Source organism: Hippopotamus amphibius, chromosome 4 (genome assembly GCF_030028045.1).
Source record: "Hippopotamus amphibius kiboko isolate mHipAmp2 chromosome 4, mHipAmp2.hap2, whole genome shotgun sequence".
Lineage (NCBI taxonomy): Eukaryota > Metazoa > Chordata > Mammalia > Artiodactyla > Hippopotamidae > Hippopotamus > Hippopotamus amphibius.
In genome coordinates, this window is record NC_080189.1 from 151,055,462 (window position 1) to 151,079,372 (window position 23,911).

General features: G+C 42.0%; 2 protein-coding genes across 3 annotated transcripts in view; one reads left to right on the forward strand and one right to left on the reverse strand.

Annotated features, from left to right (window-relative positions):
• LOC130851968 (coiled-coil domain-containing protein 170-like) overlaps positions 1 to 3,529 on the reverse strand; it is a 59,611-nt gene extending 56,082 nt beyond the window's left edge. Inside the window, exon 1 of the mRNA XM_057732620.1 lies at positions 3,392 to 3,529. Within this exon, the coding sequence (XP_057588603.1) occupies positions 3,392 to 3,529 (138 nt within the window). The remainder of the gene's footprint in view (positions 1 to 3,391) is intronic.
• A 5,725-nt stretch (positions 3,530 to 9,254) lies between these two features.
• The window catches only part of MTHFD1 (methylenetetrahydrofolate dehydrogenase, cyclohydrolase and formyltetrahydrofolate synthetase 1), a 60,792-nt gene continuing 46,135 nt past the window's right edge, over positions 9,255 to 23,911 (forward strand). The window contains exons 1-2 of one of the 2 annotated variants that reach the window (XM_057731352.1): positions 9,311 to 9,554; positions 14,283 to 14,429. Coding sequence is in view for 1 of the 2 variants with exons in the window: in XM_057731350.1 (XP_057587333.1) it covers positions 9,514 to 9,554 (41 nt within the window). In the remaining variant the exon portion in view is untranslated. Of the gene's footprint in view, positions 9,555 to 14,282; positions 14,430 to 23,911 lie in introns of both variants that reach the window. The other variant, XM_057731350.1, reaches the window with a different exon arrangement.

The following is a 23,911-nucleotide window of genomic DNA, read 5'->3' on the forward strand; positions in this document are numbered from 1 at the left end:
CAAGATGACTAATGCTCAGCAGCAGAGGCCCCAGGGCCTGCCCGAGTGCTAGGAGTGGCAAAGAGTCTTACTGGTTGATGTCTGATCCTACTATTAAATTTATTTATATCATCCATCCCAAGAATGGAGAATGGGATCTGAGGTTACAAAATGATCTTCAATTTTGTCAGTGAAGTTGTATTTCTTAAAAGAACAACTGAAACAAATTTGGAGGAAAATGTTAAATTTAAATCTGCATGGTAGGTATGTGCTGCTATATTAGTCTCTGTACTTTTCCATATGCTTGAAATTAAATAAACTAAAATTTACAAACATAATCCAATTCACTTTTATTTATTTATTTATTTATTGGCTGCGTTGGATCTTTGTTGCTGCGCGTGGGTTTCTCATTGCGGTGGTTCTCTTGCTGTGGAGCACGGGCCCTGGCCTTGTGGGTTTCAGTAGTTGCCGCAAGTGGGCTCAGTAGTTGTGGCTCATGGGCTCTAGAGCGCAGGCTCAGTAGTGGTGCATGGGCTTAGTAGCTCCACAGCCTGTGGGATCTTCCTGGAACAGGGATCAAACCCGCGTCCCCTGCATTGGCAGGCAGATTGTTAATGACTGTACCACCAGGGAAGCCCAATTCCCTTACTTTTAAAATCACAAACTATAAGGACATAATCAAAGAACAAGAGAAATTTTATAGTGCTATATTATAGTTATAATTCAATTTAGATTTTAATATAAATTAATCCCAAAGAAAACATATTTTTAAGCTCACTTGTTGCAAACTCAAGCTTTTTGTTTTATAATTGATTTAAAACAAAGTTCATAGTTATGTGAGGACCATGTTGAAAATAAGATAATTACTTTATTAATATAATCTGTATAATTTTATAATGTACCAATATTTAAATATATTTTTATGGTGTTATCATATTTTTTAATTTATTATTTTTTTTATTGGCAGTGTTGGGTCTTCGTTGCTGCACACGGACTTTCTCTAGTTATGGCAAGGGAGGGCTACTCTTCATTGTAGTGTGTGGGCTCCTGATTGTGGTGGCTTCTCTTGTTGCAGAGCACGGGCTCTAGGCACATGGGCTTCTGTAGTTGCGGCACATGGGCTCAACAGTTGTGGCTCACGGGCTCTAGAGCACAGGCTCAGTAGTTGTGGCGCATGGGCTTAGTTGCTGTGAGGCATGAAGTATCTTCCTGGGGCAGGGATCAAACCCGCGTCCCCTGCCAGATTCTTAACCACTGCACCACCTAGGAAGTCCCTATGTGTTATCATATTTAATGAAAAATGATAAAATAATTTTTTAAATTCCTAGAGGGATTCTTGAGCATTTATGTACTTGGAAGGCGTTAAAGATTGTGGAACACTGTCCTTTTGCATTGTATCAGTTACTTCTTTTCCCCATCTTTATAGAGGTATAATTGAATATTAAAATTACGTATCTATTGGAGCTTCCTAGGTGGTGCAGTGGTTGAGAATCCTCCTGTCAATGCAGGGGACATGGGTTCGAGCCCTGCTCCAGGAAGATCCCACATGCCGCGGAGCAACTAAGCCCATGCGCCACAACTACTGAGCCTGCGCTTTAGAGCCCGTGAGCCACAACTACTGAGCCCATGTGCTGCAACTACCGAAGCCCACGCACCTAGAGCCCGTGCTGCGCAACAAGAGAAGCTACAGCAATGAGGAGCCCGTGCACCACAACAAAGAGTAGCCCCTGCTCACCACAACTAAAAAAAAAAAAAAGCCCACGCACAGCAAAAAAGACCCAACACAGCCAATAAAATAAATAAATTAATTAATTAATTTTAAAAAATTATGTATCTATTTAAAGTATGTAGGTTTCCCTGGTGACACAGTGGTTAAGAATCTACCTGCCAAGGCAGGGGACATGGGTCTGATCCCTGCCCCAGGAAGATCCCACATGCCGCAGAGCACCTAAGCCCATGTGCCAAAACTACTGAGCCTGTGCTCTAGAGCCTGTGAGCCACAACTATTGAGCCCATGTGCCACAACTACTGAAGCCCATGCTCTGCAATAAGAGAAGCTGTTACAGTGAGAAGCCTCCTGCAATGAGAAGCCCATGCACCACAATGAAGAGTAGTCCCCACTCGCTGCAACCAGAGAAAGCCCATGTGTAGCAATGAAGACCCAATGCAGCCAATAAATAAATAAATGAATTTATTTTAAAAATTTATTAAAAACTTAATAAAGTATGTGACAATGTTTTGATATATGTATACAATGTGAAATAATCTTCACAATCAAGCTAATTAACATATCCATCACCTCACACAGTTACCATTTTTTTCTTTTTTTGTGGTGAGAGCATTTAAGATCTACCCTCTTAACAAGTTTCAAGTATACAATACAGTATTGTTAACTATAGTCACAGTGGAGAACATTAGATCTCCAGAACTTAGTCATCTTGCATAACTAAAACTTTGTACCCTTTGACCAACATCTCCCCATTTCCCTCTTCCCTGTAGTATTTCCCTTTCTTTGTCTGCCTTATTTCACTTAGTATAAGGTCCTCCAGGTTCACCTATGTTGTTGAAGATGGAAGGATTTCCTTCTTTTTTAAAGGCTGAATAATATTCTTTTTAAAGAATACATATATCACATTTTCTTTATCCATTCATCTATTGACTTAATTACTTTTAATGTAATACATTTCTTTTCCTAGGAAAGAAACTAGACTTGTCATTCTCATTTAAAGCTAATAGGGGATGGAAATAAACCACTCCCCTAAGCCCCCATCCTCACCCCCCAGCTCAGACTTCATCTCCTAGGAGCTACAAGTTAAAGAATAGATGGATCTATCCACTGGTCTTAAAAATATCAACGGAAGGGATATCACCTGACCCAAGAGGGTGTTTAATTTCCAAAAAGCATCTCATTAGATTCTAGCCCTAATAAAACAAGGCTTTATACCAAAGGGGTAATATGGGACAACAGAAAGGTGATGGGAGTCTGACTACTCAGTTCTGCCCCTAAATCACTGTGGCCTCTCTCCAGTGTTCAGTTTGCTAATCGCAAAATGATGGGATTAGATCAAGTTAACTCAGAGGCCCTTTACAGTCTATTTTTATATTGTTTTGGGATTGTGGACCTTGGTGAAATATCAGAACCACCAAAAAAGCAAAAATAAGTAAAATCTACTTTACGGTTCCATTAGATTCAGATGTTTCATTGCTCCTTGTTCTAGAGTTAACCCAGGAATCAAAAGAAGTGAGAGATCATTTGAACGTATGTCTTGCGTCATTCATTAGCATGGGTGCCAGCACAGGTAAATGGGCACACAGAACTGAACTTTCCTTTCTTCTAGCTCTCAGTTGTGCAAGAGATTTACCTCTTCCTCCTGAAAATGGGGGAGAAAATAAATGCCAGAATACAACTCACCCCTGGGCTATTTTTCCGAGATGTGTAAGCTGATAGATGCCTGACTTCCGATGGCTTAGCCTTGTGGGGCCCTTTGCTCTGGGCAGTAGCAAGCCTGCCTGGATTTGAGTGGTTTAAAAATTGGAGAGGGCTTGACATGCTGGAGATAGAAGAATGAAACAGATCTAGTAATGGTGAACCAAGGTGCTTCCAAGAGGAGTTTGCACAGAGTGGTCAGGAAGAGATGCTGAGGTCTGCCCAGCATCAATAACGTCTTCAGGAAGGTTCCACTTCAGATCCTTACAGTTTAGCCAAACCTCAGAAGGAGCTGCCCGCTCAATCTGTTGCTTAGAGACAAGACAGATCTGGTCTCTAAAAATAGTATGAAAACACTGTTTAAATTATAACTGGTTGAAAACAGCCTGCTGATATACATATATATACACTTACAATATCATACTTAAATGCTACTTGTGAATCATATCTTTAGACACCTGACTTGCAAATTTCCTTCAATTTCAATTTCTGAATCAGAAAATTCTAACTATATCCCTCAAGATTCAGTGGAAAGATAACATCTAAAATAAGTTAATAATATAGCATGTGATAGCTCATAGTGCTCTTTCTGTCCCAGAGGAACATAAAATGTAACCTCACATTATGATTTTTATAAATGCAATTTCCTAAGAACTCAATACTGCCTTAAGTCCATTTTCCGATAGCTATCCAGTTCAATTCCATATATTATCTTTCTTTTCTAAAGTGAAAATAAAAGAAATAGAAGAAAGACATCTTCCAAATTAACACCCATATATTTTATTAAGCGAAAAGGTGGGAGATTTCTTTTTTAGGATCACAGAATTACTCTAGGGGGGAAATAGTGACATTTAGAAACTGTGCACTAGAAGGACTGCATGTAAGTGGGGTACGAGTTTCCTTTGCTGGTGGTATCTACCAGCAAATGGAACAGTCCCAGAATGAGAGGAATTTTTATAAGAGGAGAAAAAAAAAATCAAGTGGGTGGGTATGGTTTGAAGAACATGGAACAGAAAGTATGAAGCCCTGGTTTTCCTTACTAATCCTGAAATCTGTTTTGAAATTGCTCTATTAATTTATTCTAGATTTATTAATACTGAAGACAATTATTAAAGAAAAATATCTCTAATGAAACTTTAGTCTCTTCCTCATTTTAATTATTTGATACTTAAAATCATTACCTATATCAATTTCTTTTCTAAGAACCAAAGAAGAGACTTAAAGAAGAACTACTTAAGTTTTGGTGAATTGAAAAAGGAGAATAGACTGCTCCTCAACCCTGGAAAGAGAAGACAAAGGTCTTCTTAAGAATCCTATGCTCTGCTTTTATTTCTATTTCCTTACCATTTTATGACTCTTATGCTCTATTAAAAAAACTTATGAGTTTCACTCATATTGCCTCTAAGAAACAAGCTACTATGTGGGCCAAAATACATCCCCAGAAGCATGAACCGATCCTGCAATACTCAAGTGCCACCTCCTTCCTTGATTCAAGCAAGGTGAGGGTAATCTCTCTCTCTCCTCCTAACTCTTATAGTATATAACTTATACTTTTCCTCTGCTTGTTATCTCATTCAATATTGTATTATATAAAAATCTTCTCTCTCCTACTAAATTAAAAGTTACATTAAGAGCAGAATCTATTCCCGGTTTATCTCTATCATCCCATACTAGGCACAAAAAATACAGATCAAACAACTAAAGAACCCAACAGAAGAAAACAAAAACCAATAAACCAAAAAACCACCCTTATATACAAACACAAAATTAACTTGTATAGCTGATAGTACTGTTCTCCCAAACTTACCTTATCGAAATATAATAAAATATAATGAGTCTGAAGTAAAAAAATAAGCAAAATACAGGAATATGACACAATTATTCTGTGATTTAGGTTTGTACATAACTATTCTATTTTTTTACACATTTATAAGATTTATCAATACATTAGAAAGATACAGTATGCTATGCTTCATTTAGTGGAAAGTAAAAACCATAAATTTTTACCATTTCAGGCACAAGAGGAATTCCAAATCCAAGGTCAATTCTCAGAAGAAACCTGAATTGTCCAACATGAGTGGCTGCCCTGCACTATGTACCAAAAGAATGTTTGCACATCGAAGGAGCTGTTGCTAGGCGAACGCATCACAGAGGTCCAGGGAAGGGCAAAGGGACCTCCTAAAGTGATAAAATAAGGCTTATGGGTCTTCATTTCCCTAATTAATGAAGTGAAAACATAAAGGGGCTTCATTAAGCATAAGCGAAATTAACTCTTAGGAAAGTGATCCCGCCGGAAGTAAATATTTCAGCAAATGTGAAACATATTTTGTGGCTTTCTTTTGTGAAATTCTTGGAATAGATCAAATTTTTGTAGTTCAATACCTACACCTTATCAAGAATTACTTTGAAAGGAGGAGAAAAATGATGATTCTGTCTACTATTTCTAAAGCAAAAGATGATTTGTCTGAAAAACTGGTATTCTAATTCTAAGCAAGCATGTCCCTATTATGTATTCTTGATACCAGAATCACTAGAATTATACTTCACATATCATCTAATCTAGTGGTTCTCAACCCTGCCCACCCATCAGAATCTCAAAGACAACTTCAAAAAATACCAATACTCTGACACTATCCCAAGCTCTGACTTAATTGGTCTACAGTGGAGAGCCTAAGCATAAACATTTTTTAAAAATCTATACAGGTAATCCTAGTGTGACATCAGGGTTGAGAACAACTGTCCCCCTATCTTCATGTACATATGATAAAAATGAGGCAGGGATAAAACAAGTGGTATTAAATAGGAATGAGAGTAATAGTTAAAAACTAAACCAGGAAAATAAGAAATATCCTTTCTTGTCCTCTAAAACCAGATTTTAAAAATTACATTTCCACGCAGCAGAAACATAACTGTGAACAAGAAAGGAAATTTCTTAGAGAGCTGAAATTCTGGTGGAAAAAGAAAAAGCTAGTGAACAAGTATACAAATAAGTAAAATCATTTTAGATAGTAATAAGTGCTGTGAATAAAATAGGCTAATGTGATAGTAATGAGGAGCTGAGGGGGCAATTTTTGATAATGGAACCAAAGAAGGCCTACTTTGAATATATTAACATAAATCATATTAAACATTTTACTGGGTAACCTGCCATGAGCACTGACAATTTGTGAAAGCTATCTTACAGTGCATCTACAGATATACATCCATTGTTCCTTAAACAACTTCATCCATCCTGGTGGAGATTTTATTGTTTTTTACTATTGAAATTGATGCTGTGAGGAACACTATGTACATATATCTTTGTGTATACATGTAATTATTACTCTAGGATAAGTTCCTAAGAGTCGAATTAGAAGATCACAGAAAGCACACATAAAAGTTTTGATACATATTGTCAAATAACCCTCAAAATTTTTGTAAAAATGTAACTTCTGCAGAAAGGGATACACATTTTTTCAAGCAACTGCCATTAACAACATTTGAATAAAAATATTTTATCTTTCTATTCTCCATGAAATGGCTGGTTCTCAGCCTTTATCTTATTTGACCAATCTACAATATACTTGGCAGAATTAGTTACCTCTTTTTCCTGTGAAAAACTTTCTTCACTTGTCTTCTAAGGCTGCATGCTCTCAAGTTTTTTCTCATAACACGCTGGACTCTTCAATCTTCCTTCCTGGTTTCTCCTCATATCTCCTTGAATTCTAAACACTGAAGTGTCCTAGGCATCAGTCCTCAGTCCTCTCCCTACCTATACACATTCCCTCCCTGGGCACTCATCCAATCTCATGGATTTAAATATCATCTCTCTCATTTTTATGACTACCACTTAGACATTTGGATGCTAAGAGGCATCTAAAAACATTTCAACTCAGTTATGGCAACTCCATCTTTCAAGTTGCTCAAACCAAATCTTTGCTTTTTTTCCTCTTATAACTTCCTTTCTTCATTCAGGTTTCTACTCAAGTCGGATTCCCCAGAGAAGCCTCTCTTACCACACTTCTTTCTTTTTATTATTATTATTATTTGGCTGCGTTGAGTCTTCTTTGCTGCCCACGGGCTTTCTCTAGTTGCCAGTCTAGTTGCCAGTGCGCGGGCTTCTCATCGTGGTGGCTTCTCCTGTTACAGAGCATGGGATTTAGGTGTGCAGGCTTCAGTAGTTGCGGCGCACAGGCTCAGTAGCTCCGTGGCACGTGGAATCTTCCCGGACCAGGGATCGAACCCATGTCCCCTGCCTTGGCAGGCAGATTCCTGACCACTAACACATCAGGGAAGTCCCTCTTACCACATTTCTAAAATAGTATTCTCCTGCCTCCCACCACCATTCCCTATACTCTTAGCTTGCCTATTTTAAAAAATGGTGTCTCAACTAAAATTAGAATACATATTTCTTTAATCGATCATTGACTCTCCTAGCAGAATATTAGCTGATGGGGGGAACTTTACTGGTTTACCGTGGTATCTCTAGCACCTAGAGCAGTATCTTTTGCTGTTGGCACAGTAACCACTCAATAACTCTTCGCTCAATGAATGAATTGTACAGGTCACACAGACATATTATAGTTGAAAACCTGGCCGTTAAGGTGGCAAAGGCAACATATTTGAAACATCCAGGTTTGGTCCCTATTCCAGACACAGTTATGCAGCTTTGAGTAAGTTACCCTTCGAATTCTATTGCTCCATCTGTAAATCGGAGTTTATGTCATCTTTCTCAGCAAACAAGACAGCTGCAGTCAATATCTATTTGGTATCATAAGCACAAGTTTCACTACCTGTAATTTACCAGGAACATCTGCTTCAATTTTCCTCTTAATTTCAATAGTCCAGGTAAAACATAATGTGACAGTATGTTTTCAGAGGTCCTTACATTTTTAAGTTATTATATAGTTGGCCCTCCTTATCTTTGGGTTCAGCATCCTCAGATTCAACCAATCCTGGGTAGAAAAATAAAATTCAGAAAGTTCCAAAGAGCAAAATTTTAATTTGCGGCATGCAAGTATCTATTTACATAGCATTTACTCTGTATCAGTAATCTAGAGCTGATTTAACTTGCACGGGATTATGTGCTTAGGTTATATGTAAATACTACGCCATTTTTTATAACGGACTTCAACATTTGAGGATTTTAGTAACTGTGGGGCGGTCCTGGAACCAAGCAGAAACTTTGCAGGACCAGTCCTCACAAACATCCCAGCTGCCTTCCAAGTGGGAGGCGTGTCCGCCCCCGTCAGTCACTAGGCATCCAGTTTATGTAAGGCCCAGGCCCTTTCTCCACCCCAGATCTGCGCGGGGGAATCTGACAAATCCTAGACTTGCAAAGCTCACCACCCTCCTCGCACTGGCCACCCGGGGTTACCCGGACACGGAGGGAGCCAAGCGGCGCTCCAGCTCCGCGGGCCCGAAACAACGGGCTGGGCTTCAACAGTGGCAGAGCATCAGATCCGCCTGAGGCGAGTCTAAAAAGTCAGGGGCGCCCCCACACCCTCCGATTCAGTATCGTGTGGGGGCCCCGGCCGCAGTCTGACGTGCGGGGCGGGGGGAGGGGAGAGAACGCCGGACACCGCCCCACACGCTGCAGGTCGGCCCCTGCAGGCCAGTCCAGCACCCCGCCAAGCGCCCCACGCAGAAGCCGCGCCAGAATCCTCCCGCCCAGGTCCCGCACCCTCAGCCCGCCCCGGCCTCCCGCGCCCGCCAACCGGGTCTCCCCGAGACCGCCCCCCCGGCCCCGCCCCCGGCCCCGCCCCCGCCCCGAAGGCTGATTCCCTCTTGGGCTGGTTCCCCGCCCACACGATGGCGCATTCTGGAAAGTGTCCTTCCACCAGCCAATCATTTCCTCCAGCCAGTCTACACAGCGTTCCCTCATCTTCCCGCGTCATTTCAGACCCTCACTCCTCCGCATTGCGCGGCAGAAGGGGCCTACGTCTGTCTGGACTGCGCACGCGCATCCGAGTCCGGGGTTGCGGGGGGGGGGGGGGGCCGCAGGCGCAGTAGCAGGGCCTGCCTGGGAGGTCGCGAAGCACGTGTGTTGGGCTGCCCCGCGTTGTAGTGGAGAGAGTCGCACCTCGATTTTGTCGGTGTCCATTGTGGGCAGCGGACTTATAAAGGTCATGGCGCCGGCGGAAATCCTGAACGGGAAGGTGGTCTCCGCGTAAGCACCTGTCCTTGTTGTTAGGGCGTGTTGGGCTGCAGGCGAGGGCTGTGAGCAGGGTGTGCAGGTCCCGAAGGACCCTTTTTTTTTTTTCCCCTGGGAGGGAGATTTGTAGCGCAAGAGTCTTGCCAGCCGGGTGGGGAGGGAGAACATTGTGCTGAGCCCATCACTCCTGAAGACCGGTTCCCTGTAACCAAAGAAAGGTTCCCCGGGCACCATCTGCTTTTGTCGATTGGGTGCCTGCGCCCGCTGGCTCCTGTGCTTATGGGGCAAGTCCTCTTACTCAGCCCGACAGCTGTGCTCGCAGACGTGCTGCCGCCAGAAGAGAGAGTAGTTAAGGGTGCCTGCAGCATCCCAGTCAGAACTCAGAGATCCGGTTAATTCCCTTTTCCTGTAATTTGGAGGTGAGACTGAGAGTGGTGAGGTAACAAAACTTTACAAGGTTACACGGCTGATTAGTGAAAGAGGGTCACACGACACCAGAGTCATCATTTGCTAAGTGGAACCCAACAAACGTTTCTTTTTCCTTCAATTTCATGCTCCTCTAATGGCTGTCTCTTGTATCCTGGCCCTAGAGTTACTTTATAGTTTGGCTCTTGAGTCCTGGCAATATTTTTATATTCCTTTTGACTTCTGCCATTTCTACCCTATGGGAAATCAATGCTTAACTAGTGGATATGATTGCTAGATTTAATTCTCTGGGAGTTACACCTGGCTGCTTTTTGTCTGGGAGGTGACTGGTGGGAAAGATGAAGGTAGAAGGGGGAAGGATATATTTTGTGTGATCCACCTGGAGGTTGCTCTTGGGACCTTGGACCACATCAGTTATTTAGTAACAGATGTAGCTGGCAACAGTAATTGCCCCACGAAGCCCTAATTTTGTGAGTAAAGGTTTTTGAGTGAGTTATAGAGTCATTGGTGGTGAAACCCACCTTGGGCCAAAATGATTGTTTCCTGGAAGGTAGAGATGGTGGACAAAGAAGGTGAGATGTAAAGTAGATAGATGGTGGTGAATCTTACACATTGGTGAGGAGGAACCCCAAACTTTTAGATTAGAAATCACAATACTTACATCTGAGCCATTTTCATTCGCCATGTAAGGTTTGCTAAACTGCATTGTTTGTGCTTGACCTTTGTTTTCTGTTTGCTTACATTCAAACCCAGTCCTGTAGTCAGTGGCTTTTCTTGATAAAATTTTCTTTTTAGAAAGACTGGTTGTGAAGAGATAATTTAGGTTTGCTTCTTGGCAGGCTGCTGAGGATAGGTGCTCACTGGGTATGTTTTGGTTGAGTGGAGAGCAAGTTAAATATACTTGTAAGCTCCATAAGGGCAAATATATGCATTGTCTTATTTGCATCTATATCCAAAACACCTAGACCTTTTTTCACTCCTTACCAGTTTTGTGGCATTAAGCAAATGAGCTAACCTCTGTGCCAAAATTTTCTCAAATGTGAAGATGATATTTAGGCCATTGAATTGTTAGGAGAATTAAATGAGTTCCTAAGTGAAGAGCATTTAAAATTGTTCCTGGTACATAAGTGTTCAATACTTGTTAGCTGTTAATGATTAGTAATTAGTTAATGTTTACAGAAATGATTGACTCATTATCTCTTAGTGATAGTTGCCTTGAGATCTGTTTTTTTTTTTAAAGAAAATTTTTATTTATTTGTCTGCTCCTGGTCTTAGTTGCGGCATGCGTAATCTTCATTGCCGCGTGTGGAGTCTTCGTTGTGGCATGCGAACTCTTAGTTGAGGCATATGGGAGTTTTCATTACTGAACTTGAGTAGCGCTCAGTAAGAATGACATTGTTAGCACTCCAGAAGCCCCTCTCTCACTCCCATCCCAACACCACCGCCAGCAAAGGTAATCACTATCCTGACTTCCAACACTGCATATTAGTATTGCCTGGTTTTGAACTTTATATAAATGACATCATACAGTATAAAGTCTTCTGTGTCTGGCTTCTTTCAATCAACGTTGTGTTTCTGAAATTATTTCGTGTTGCATATAGTTGTAGTTCATTTACTCTCATGGCTGTTTTGTATTCTATATGAATATGCCACTATTTACTTATCCGTGGACATTTTGGTTTTTAGTTTTGAGTGATTATGAAATAGTGCTATGAGCATTCTTTCGCATGTCTTTTCGTGGCACATATAATATATTCATTTTTGTTGGTTACGTCCCTAAGAGTAGAGTTGCAGAGTAATAGGACATGTATGTGAGCAGTTTTAGTAGACATTGCCAGTCTTTTCCAACGTAGTTTTACTAACTTACGTTCATAGGAAGATTCCATGCTTGGTACCCACACTGGACTGATTTAATTGGAATTGCTAGCAATAAGCTGCTGGACTCAGTATTTTTTTAAATTTTTTTATTTGTTGGCTGCGTTGGGTCTTTGTTGCTGTGCACAGGCGAGTGGGGGCTACTCTTCGTTGCGGTGCGCAGGCTTCTCAGTGCAGTAGCTTCTCTTGTTGTGGAGCACAGGCTCTAGGCACATAGGCTTCAATAGTTGTGGCACATGGGCTCAGTAGTTCAGTAGCTGTGGTGCACGAGCTTAGTTGCTCTGCAGCATGTGGGATCTTCCTGGACCAGGGCTTGAACTGGTGTCCCCTGCATTGGCAGGTGGGTTCTTAACCACTGCGCCACCAGGGAAGTCCCTGGACTCATAAAAGAATGTTTTAAAAGCTCATCCTGTGATTCTAATGCATCCTGAAGGTTGAGAACCACTTATCTAAAGCCTTAATTGTTAAGTCCAAGTTTCATCATTGAGGAGGAATATGGCAGTGATTTGGTGACAGGTACTGAGCGCATTCTCTGTAAATGACTGTTCCATGTCCTGGAAGGTTTCCTCTCCCTTGTCTGCCGAAAGTAACATAGCTAACCTTTTACAGTGCCCCGGGGTTGAGTGATCAGTTAGTTCCTACTAACACAATTCATAAACGAGCACTAACACTAAGGACTTGGTGGTTACAGAAGACTTTTCTTTAATGTGCTTATAAAACGGTTCTTTCAGATGCTGCCACAGCTTGGCACCTTGACCTTTATGGAGAGCATGAGTCCAGGAGCAGGTAGAGCTCACAGTTCCTCAGAGAGAAGGAGCTGTGGAAGGGGGGATAGCCTGCTTGGTTCATGGAGTGGTGCAGTCCCTCAACTCCCTGTGCTGAGGCTGCAGAAGGCAGCTGACCCTTGGCCGTGGCCCTGGGGGAATCCTGAACAAGAAGGTGGTTCTTCAAGCTTGAGCAGGTTGGGCTGCAGGTGGAGGCTCTGGACAGGATGTCCCTTGCTTTCCTCTTTTACTATGCCAGGGACACTCTTGAGAGGAAAGGCAAGTGAACTTCTTACATTGCAGCCAGGGATCCTGGAGCCCGGGGGAAGGGTCCCTCATTCCCCAGATTTGCAGGTTAGCTTCCTTGGTTGCTACCAACTGTTGGGTCTCTCAGGGGAAAAATTTGCAAGCCTTCAAGTTCCCTGGGCAATTTCTTCCCGGATGTAGTATTTGAATTGTAAAAATTCTTCCTTGGAGGGAGGCAGGATGGGGCAGGTCAAGAATTCCACAGTCAGAATTTCTCCAAAATCTGGTTCATGGCCCATCCCATCCTGCAAGCTGAGGAGATAGTTGAGGCAAGAAAAGTGATGTGGTTTGGCCAAAGGTTACTTGACTGGTTAATGGCAGAGGCTCAGTTAGAGCCAAGGGCTTCACCCAGTACATGGTGCTTCTCTGTCAGGCGCTTACTACTTTTGCTAAAAGGAGTTTCAGAAACTAATTTTTTCCCTTACAGCAATCTTCCTCTCATTGCCATGCTTCCCATTCTGCTGAGAAGGCCGTCCCTGACTTTTGTCTACTTTTATTTATTCTCCTTTTTTATCCTTCTGGTTGCCAGGACTGGACAAAGTTCATTCCAGATTCCTTCTCTACCTGTGGGAAAACCTGGATGTGGTTGCCAGTTGTGTCCCTTTGGAAGGAACACTTCCATTTATTCCTTAGGGGAGTTCCAAGGTTGTAGCCTGGATTTGAAAATGGGGAGATCTGAGGGTTAGGGACAAATGTGTCTTTTTGGATATTTATTCACTTAATGAATATCTGTGTGCCTTCCGTATGCCAGGCCCTCTTCAAAGGCACAGACTTTAACAGTCAACAAAACAGCCCACATCTCTACCCTCGTGAAGTTTGTGTCCTGCTGGGTAGAGATAGATGGTAAACTCAGTAAAACAGAATGTGAGTTAGTGAGAAACGCAAAAGAGAACACCCAAGCAGGGAAGAGGGACAGAGGTTTCTGAGGCATGGGGCATGGGGCAATTTTGAGTATGGGAATTAAGCTCATACTCATTGCAAAAGGAACTTCTGGGCAAAGATTTGAAGGAGGCTGTCAGTGTTATGGGTAAGAGGGTTCCTGCCCATAAACACAGCCTGTGCCGTGGACCTTTGACCTCACCAGCAGGGATGGCTTCAGAGAAGCTGAAGTGGAGTAGGAGGCTGAGTGAAAGAGCACCGACTTAAGGGAGGAGCTCCTAATGAGATTATACAAAGAAGGGTGGAAAATAGTGTCAGAGGAATCACCCTGTGGCTTTTAGACCAGAAACCACAGGTCTTACACGTGTGCTTTTCAGAGCTGGGCCCACGAAGTGTTGTATGATTTGTTTGACCTTTCCTTCTGTTTGTTTGCTATAGTTAAGCCTGCTCCTTCCATGGGTGGCCTTTTTCTTGACTGTCTTCTTTCTAGAAGGTTGTGAAGAGACAGATGCTTTGCCACTTGTCAGGCCAGGGAGAGAAGGTGCTCTGAGTTGCGGGTCGAGCAGAGCCGGTTGATATGTTGGTAACACGGGTTCCTGTGGGTGGTGTCCCCACGGTGCTGCTCCCTCCAGGATCACAGGTGACTTAGTTTACCTGCTTGTGCCTTAGTTTCCTCATCTGTATGTTAGGCACCTAATTCACATGGTTGTTAAAATTGAGTCATTACTTGTGAGGCATTTAGAGCAGTCTCTGGCACAGAGTTAAGTTTCCCTAAATTGATACTTAGAGATACCTGTTGAATAAACAAGTGGTGTTTGTGTTTCTCCAAGCTGTATCTGTGGCAACTGGCTTATCATCTTGAGCCTTAAAATGAGAATGCATCCTACTGTTCAAAGATAAAAATGGAACCATGACTATATGTTTAGCTGCAGGGCTAGAACTGTTTTCTGGGAGAAGAGTTTGTTCACCACCGTGAAGTCGATAAGCTTTTAATTTTGTCCTGTAGATAAAGAACCTATAGGCCATTTTGTGCTTTAAAAGAGCTACCTGTGATGAGCTCGCACGTGCAGGTCTTTCTGAAGTTCCATGGAACCTTAACCGTCAAAGCTGGCGTGACTCTGGGAGCCTGTGTGGGAGAGCAAGTGGGAGATCCTGAGAGTGGGACCCTCTGCTAGGTCTCAGCCAGGCCACCCAGCCAGGCTGTGGGGCATGTTGTAGCTGGACTGTGGCAGAGTCTGGCCTGGCAGCCACCTACCGTGGCCATGACACCAGCGAAAATCTTGACTAAGGATTCGGACCAAGAAAAAGTATCTGTCCTCGTCCATCAGGACGGTGGGGATCAGGCAGATTGGAATTTGGACAATGGGGCTTTGAGTAGGGGTTTGTAGTCCCCCATTATTTCCCCATTTGCATGAAGAATCCTCTGGAAGAAGGGATATCAGGCTGGCTTAGCACAGAGGAGGGTCCCTGGAGCAGAACGAAAAGGCTCCCCTCTCCTCCGATGACTCCTGGAGAGGCTGAATAGGGTAAAGGTTAAGGTCTTGTGAGGCCTTGGGCAAGTTACTCAGCCTCACTTTCCTCTTCTGTGTGGTGGGGATGATGATGTTTACCTCCTGAGGTTGCTGAGAGGATTAAAAGAGTATGTAAAGTGGGGCTTCCTAGGTGGCGCAGTGGTTAAGAATCCACCTGCGAATGCAGGGAACACGGGTTCGATCCCTGCTCCAGGAAGATCCCACATGCCGCAGAGCAGCTAAGCCCGTGCTCCACAACTATTGAGCCCATGTGCTGCAACTACTGAAGCCCACGCGCCTAGAGCCCATGCTCTGCAACAAGAGAAGCCATGGCAGTGAGGAGCCCATGCACCACAGCGAAGAGTAGCCCCCACTCACCACAACTAAAGAAAGCCCGCGCACAGCAAAAAAGACCCACACAGCCAATAAAATAAATGAATTAATTAAAAAAAAAAGTATGTAAAGCTCTCAGAAGAAGCCCAGTGTGCTACTGTGGTTACAGCTGTATCTTCTGCCATCTGTTCCGTAGGGCAGAAAGCCATAGCATCTCTGCACTGTGCAAGTTTGCCTCGCCTTCGTGATTTCCCATAAGGCAGCTCCTGGCACCCTGTAAGCCTTTGACCTTGAAGGAGTGGGCAGCTAACAGTGCCGCGGTCAGGATTTCTCAGTTATGCAGGCCACCGTTCCCTCCACGTTGCAGTTTATGAAACTTTAGCCAGAAGTGACTGGCTTCACCGAAAGTTCTAAGGCTAGTGGCAGATTCTCAACAGTGTATTTCCCTTCCTCACCAAGGGCTTTTTATTTGCTTCCTAAAAGGAATTGCAATCTTTTATCCACTGGATTTGGCTCTCCCTTTTAGGAGGTGAATGAACCAAACTGAGTCACTTCAGAAAATCATTTTCAAAGTTATAGTCATTTTTGACTGGTTGGAGATGTCAAACCACCCTGCTTTGTTAGCTAAGCTTTTTTTTTCCTTGATAAAAAGTTCTTGCCCCCATGCCTGGGCAGGAGAGGTACAGTTGGGTTGCTGATGCTTGATGAGTATCAGGAAATAGGGAGTGTTTTTGTAAAAGGTTTTGCCAAAGCCTGTCAAAACCAGAGCAGGGAAGAGGGACAGATTTCTGAGACATGGGGGTTGTAATTTGGAATATGAGCAACTAAGCTCATACTCATTGTAAAGGGAACTTCTGGGCAGAGATTTGAAGGAAGCGGGGCCATGAGCCTGCCAGTGTTGTGGGGAGGAGGGTTCACTGCCTTGCATGACTTAAGATAAATGATCTTTCCTTTGCATTTTGGTGCCCAAGAATTAGTCCCTGCTTATATAGTAAGCAGCCTTTTGGACCTAAGCCCTTTCTACCCAAGATTATCCTTTAGTCTTCTCTGAAAGCAGAGAGGCCAGGTCTCTGTGAGCCTTTTCTCAGATAAGAGCTGTTGCCTGTTCTTCCTCTCTAAGTGAAGACCCCAGTTTTCTGCACTTTCTCCGCATTTGCCTTGGATGATGTTCCAGAGGCCTGCTTGAGATTAGGGCTGTAATCAGCTCTGATGGCCAGATCTGTGGCTAGGTAGTCCTGAAATAGGACTAATTCTGGGTGTTGGGCCCTCGCTTACAGATCCTGAGACTTGGGGCCAACCCATCATGTCTCGTAACTCTTGTTGCCAGCCAAAGATTACAGAAGGGTACCCTGGAGGCCAGATGTAGTTATGTTTTTTGGGGCTTACAGACTTATTTTTAAAAATTGCATTACATCCCAGTACATTAGTGTTTAATACACATAAGAATCTGGATGCCTGACTTTTCTTTTTTTCTTTTTTATTATTTATTTATTTTATTGGCTGTGTTGGGTCTTTTTTGCTGGGCGCAGGCTTTCTTTTAGTTGCGGTGAGTGGGGGCTGCTCTTTGTTGTGGTGCATGGGCTCCTCATTGCCATGGCTTCTCTTGTTGCGGAGCACGGGCTCTAGGTGCGTGGGCTTCAGTAGTTGCAGCACATGGGCTCAGTAGTTGTGGCGCATAGGCTTAGTTGCTCTGCGGCACATGGGATCTTTCTGGAGCAGGGCTCAAACCCATGTCCCCTGCATTGGCAGGCGGATTCTTAACCAATGCGCCACCTAGGAAGCCTTGGATGCCTGACTTTTTGGAAGGACGTGAAGTTTAGCAATACTGTGCTCTCTGTTCTTAGTATCACCAATTTGTTGAATCTAAATAGGAGCTGCCCCGCCTCTGAAGTGAGGGCGGGGGAAGGTGGGACCAGTTGTTCAGGCATCCTGCCACACCTGGTTGTGTGCACCTGGACTCTGACAGTGCTTTTCTCTGTGTGACCTTCCTCTAATGCTAATGCACTTTTAGTCTGCCTTTAAAATTCTGTCTTTTGTGAAGCCTTTCTTCATCAGTTCAACCTGGTTTGCAACTCCATTTGTTTCCTCTAGATCAGTGGTTCTTAAACAGGGGCAGTTTTGTCCCTCCTTCCACCCCAGGCCACATTTGGACACATCTGGAGACATTTCTCATTGTCATATGGGGAGGGGCTGTGTGCTGGCAGCATCTAGAGGCAGAGGCCAGGGATGCTGCTAAGCATCCTGCCATGCACAGGATGTCCCCACAACAGTTATCTGGCCGAAATGTCAGTCGTGTTGAGATCAATAGCATTTATTCTGTCACTGTGTATGTGGATTAATGATGACTCTTACATTCACTGGGATTCGGGGGGGTTCATTAGAATTTTATACCATGTAGCTATTTTCATGTCATAAATATCAGGCAATTCACCTTCCCCTTAGGTCTTTGAGAGAGTTTGAGAGAATTGGATGGAAGAATTTCACATTATAAATTTGCCTTGGAGCATAAAACAGATTCACATTAAACTTTCAGATATATATTTGAGGTATGCGTTTAGTAAATATTTGCATTAAATTATAATAATTCTTATTTTAAATATTTTATTCTTAAACATAAAGTGCTGATATTAGTTGATCTATTTACTGATAAAATATAGTGCTTGCTATTATATTATGTATCAGTGAAAACGATGTTTCAACAAGGAGGTAATTTTTTAAAAGCTTATTTTATTGAAGTATGGTTGATTTACTATGTTATGTTAGTTTCTTCTGTACAGCAAAGTGATTCAGTTTTTTATATATGTGTGTATATATACATATATTCTTTTTCATATTCTTTTCCATTATGGTTTATCACAGGATATTGAATATAGTTCTCTGTGCTGTACAGTAGGACCTTGTTTATCCATTCAATATATAATAGTTTGCATTTGCTAATCCCAGACTCCAAATCCATCCCTCCCCTACCTACCCCCCTTGGCAACCACAATTCTGTTCTCTATGTTTGTGAGTCTGTTTCTGTTTTGCAGATAAGTTCATTTGTGTCATATTTTAGATTCCACATATAAGTGATATCATATGGTATTTGTCTTTCTCTTTCTGATTGACTTCACTTAGTGTGATAACCTCTAGGTCCATCCATGTTGTTGCAAGTGGTATTATTTCCTTCTTTTTCATGGCTGAGTAGTATTCCATTGTATACAATATATGTACCACATCTTCTTTATCCATTCATATGTCAATAAACATTTAGGTTGTTTCCACATCTTGGCTATTGTGAATAGTGCAGCTACGAACATAGGGGTGCATGTATCTTTTTGAATTATAGTTTTACCTGGATATATGCCCAGGAGTGGGATTGCTGAGTCATATAGTAGTTCTATTTTTAGTTTTTTGAGGACCCTCCATGCTGTTTTCCATAGTGGCGGCACCAACTTACATTCTTACCCACAGTGTAGGAGGGTTCCCTTTTCTCCACACCCTCTCCAGCATTTATTGTTTGTAGATTTTTTGATGATGGCCATTCTGATAGCGTGAGGTGATTCCTCATTGTAGTTTTGATTTGCATTTCTCTAATTAGTGATGTTGAGCATTTGTTCATGTGCCTCTTGTCCATCTATGTCTTCTTTGGAGACATGTCTATTTACGTCTTATGCCCATCTTTTGATCGGGTTGTTTTTTTGTTATTGAGTTATGTGAGCTGTTTGTACATTTTGGAAATTAAGCCCTTGTTGTTTGCATCATTTGCAAAAATGTTCTTCAATAAGGAGATAATTTAATCTTTTAATTTGACAACTGACTAGGCATTTGAAATACATGCCTTTCTTGGAACACTAGGTGGCCTCAATTGTTTTTACAAGGAACTACATGTTAAGTTTTTCAAAAAATTTGAATTTTTTTTAGCTGTATACGAGTTATAATGAAAAATAAAACAGCAAATGAACAAAATGAAAATAAAGCAGATGAAACCTGACATTTGTGTTGTACTGCATTATAAAATCTTATAACACCAATCTCGTTGAGATGGGGGTGGGGGGAGACAAATGTGTGTCCTTGTTTACAACAGCCCTGCATGTCCAGGATGAATGTTCTTGCTTTTTCTCTGATCAGTTATTAAAGACCTATTCTTTGGACGTTTTGAGGATCATTTGCAAATTCCTCTTAAGCCTGTGCTACATTTCAGTGTTTGTTGACTGGGCAGCTGTTTTTCATCATGTAGATTTCTTAGCCACGTAGCTAAATACCCTTCACTGCCTCCTTTTCCTACCTATAGCTTCTGTTGAAATGTCCTTGTTAGGTTTTATTTTGGCAGTGCTTTTTTTTCCTCAGTCATGAAATGTCCAAATTTGAAAGCAGGCCATTATATAAAACAGAATGAGTTAGAATTTGTAATGGAGTTTTTCAGGAATAATTGTACAAGACTTGAGGCAAGAGATCTGGGTGACTGTTTAGAGATATTAGGCTCTGACTAGGACTCTTGAAGAGTGATGCGATTCTGTAGGGATCTACACCTTTGACTTCTATTGACTAGGCTCTTTGACAGCTATGTGGGAGAAGTCAGCTTGGAGAAAACTGATAGTCACGTGCATGGCTCTTATCCATAGAGATTCAAACAAATTTTGACAGGTTCAGCTATAAATGATTTCCACCGTGATCTTTGCATCTTAGAAAGAAAAGATAATCCCAAACATTGCATTTTATTGGCCAGTAGCAAGAATTCTCAACCTTGGGCACTATTAACATTTGGGCTGGATAATTCTTTATTATTCTTTGTTCTGTGCATTGTAGGATATGTAATTGCATCCCTAGCCTCTACCCACTAGATGCCAGTAGTAACTTAGTTAAAACTGCATCTGTTCGTATTTAATTAGCTATGACTGTTTTACTAGCACCTGTCCATCAAGACCAGAGACTTCAATGGTTTATTGCTACTTTGTCCTGCTACATTCATGGGCACTCCAGTACTGATTTCTCCTACATCAAGATTGAGATATGTCTTCCCTTAGATTTTAAAGAATGTTGATGGAAGATGGTGTGACTGCATGTGTAGTTCTATTCAGGGATCAGGGGTGTTTCTCCACATTCCCACTTCTGCCTCACTTTGACCCCAGAATCTTTACCAGGATGGTGTAACTCATGGGGCTGAGTATAGAAACGGGAGGCATCTACAAATTCAAGGAAGTTTCTGTTGATTTAGGAGGTTTCAGTGATTCAAAAGTTGTTCCATTATAGCATTTAAACTTTCTGGAAATGAGGTATAAAAATAAAAGGGCTTCTCACCATTTAATTCATCACAGCTCTATGACCCTAAAATAAAGATAGATGAGTGAGGGAGTATTCATTTTTCTCTACATGTTCTTCTATAGTTTCTTCAACTTCAGACATACCTGACACTTGGCTTTTACTATTCCACTTTTCATTTTAAGGTGCTTCAGTTAGTCGCTAACCAAGAAAACCAGGCAGGAAAAAGAATTTTAAAGGATTTATGGAGACCTAATTACAACTGTCTTGATCTTTTTTTTTTCCTCACCAGGACAGAAAATTTTCCACCTGTTGCTTTAAGTTCTGGGCTGTCTAGTTCTGGCTGATTGTGTTTTACGTGCATTGAAAAATGTCTCATTGCTATTCTGGTCATGTCTCCTAAAGAGGCCCAAGTGTTAGCTTTTAAATGAATCTCTGTAGTTGGAAGAATATCCCTGCTAATGCAACTTTTAAAACAATCCTGCTTCTTAGAAAAAGTTTAATAAGGGAGTCAGTATAATTGATCTCAAACTATAATCTTTTTTAGGGGAAAAAAAAAGCGCACTTAGACCCTTTTAAATTATAGCATAGACAATACAGAACATTTTGTTCTCTGCTGTTCACCTACTGGGCTGAAACAATATTTTCCGCCTATACCACTTTGTAGTACTGGGATCCTATAGCTTGCTACCTGCTGGGTATAAGTGTTATTTTTATTTGTCCCTAGATTCCTTCCTCGGGTCTCAAATGCTTACTTATTCTAGAATTCTTATAAGATTTGGTACATAAATTCACTGTATCAGTATGAAATCTGCTCTGTCCTTAAAATATTTCTAGTTATCAGTCTTTCCAGCTCCATTTCAAAACCCCCAAAACCTCAGAGTCACCTGTAGCCCTGGCATTTTCTCTGTGTTTCATGTTTAGTGTATCTGGAATACATCTACTTCTTGCCAGTTTAGCACTGATACCTTAATCCAAGCCACCATCACCTCTGGCCTGGATTTTACAATTACAGTAACTTCTTGCTGGTGTCCCTGATTCTCACCTTTCCCTCTCAGGTCTGTTCCCAACTCAGCCGCTAGAATAATGCTTTAAAAATGTAAGTCTGGGGACGTGATGATAAAAAAAAAAAAATGTAAGTCTGATCATGTGAGCCCTGTTGAAAACCCTCTAATGGCTTGCCATCACATTCAGAGTAAATGGCTGTGTACCTCATTTAATTACTGCTACCCCTTTGGGCCTCATCTGCCCACTCAGGGCATTTGCACTTGCTGTTCTTTCTGTAAACTGGCCTTGGGAAAGCCACCTGACCTGACTGCTTGGAGCCTGTGTCTACATCTGTGAGCAGGAATAAGAAAGCTTTCTCTCCCTTGCCTGCTTCAGAGGGTTATTGAGAGTCTCAGATATGTTTGTTTCCTTTCACTGTTCTCCTTATTGTCTCACATTGTGCCAGGAATGGTGGTTTTTTTTACCTCCCTTCCCCCACCCCTCCCACCCCCACCAATCTTGGGTTTTGTTTGGGTGGGGAGGATTAAGGAGAAGCAGTAGAAACCTTTGCCTAGCAAGCTGTGTTAATACCGTGGTTGGGGGAAGGAAGGGAAGAGGAGAGAGTGGAGTCTGGAAACTTGGCCCCTGGGAGGGAGGGACCTTCTGCAGCTCCCCCGGGCAGCACTTCGGTCATCATGCAGGAGAAACAGCTCTGGCTGGAACTGCTGGGGAGTTTCAGTGGCAGCCTAGGGAAAACTTGGCAGCTGTAATATTTCCTGTTATCTTGTGTCAGAGCAGAATTGTGGCCTGTGTTCAGGTCAAATCCCAGTAAAAGGAAATCCAACAGTCGATTAATACTTTTTTTGAACGATATGACTTATAGAATATTGGTTTGAAAAAACAAAACTATTAGCTAGAAGTAAGATTTTGAAGTCTTAGGTATGACTTGTTGTATCGTTCAACATTCTTACTGTTTGCTAGGCTAATCCAGATAATCTATTTTTTGTGACTCCTGGGCCTTTTTATGCCAGATATTTTTCAAGTGTGGAGAATTGGAGAAGGGAGTATAACCAAATTAGAATGAGGGAAGAGATGTTTGCTAATGTCCTGGTATATTTGTCAAGTGTGGTTAAGATGAAGAAAGACAAATGCCAAAACTGGTCCTTCAGGAGAGACAGATCCTGTTCAAGTTAATAACCGTGTTATAACTGGAGAAGGTTGGACTACTTTGAATGTTTACTTATGGATGTAATGTAATTTACTTGACGTCTTACTGTATTGTTGAGAGTTGTGTTAGTAAATTGATGTATCTTTGTTTCACAAGAGATTATACTTTCAAGTTATTTGTTTGTTTGTTTATTGGCTGCATTGGGTCTTCGTTGCAGCACACGGGCTTTTCTTGTAGAGCATTGGCTCTAGGCGCATGGGCTTCAGTGGTTGTAGCACACAGGCTCAATAGTTGTGGCTTACGGGCTCTAGAGCACAGGCTCAGTAGTTGTGGCACTTGGGCTTAGCTGCTCTGTGGCATGTGGGATCTTCCCAGACCAGGGATCGAACCCATGTCCCCTGCATTGGCAGGTGGATTCTTAACCACTGCGCCACCAGGGAAGTCCTCATACTTTCAACCTGAGTGAGGAAAATTCTTTGGTGAGTTAGAATGTAATTTGTAAATACATATTGAATTCAGAGTGGGATTCACTGATTTATCATTCAGCCTAATGTGGATACGTTGTGATCATCTTACTAGGTAGGCGGAAGGTGTGAGCTTGAGTTCTTTCCTGCACACTTTTTTCCTACAGCACCTGCAGAGTGGAAATGCTGAAAAAGATGAGGAAGTATTGGTCCAAGTTTTTCTTTGTTCACTGTATGATTTTGAACGCCACCTACTAGTATGTTTTTTTCCTTTAATTTTTAATTTTATATTGGAGTATCGTTGATTTACAATGTTTCAGTTTCAGGTGTACAGCAAAGTGCTTCAGTTATACATATACATATATCTATTCTTCAGATTCTTTTCCCATTTAGGTTATTATACACTGTTGAGTAGAGT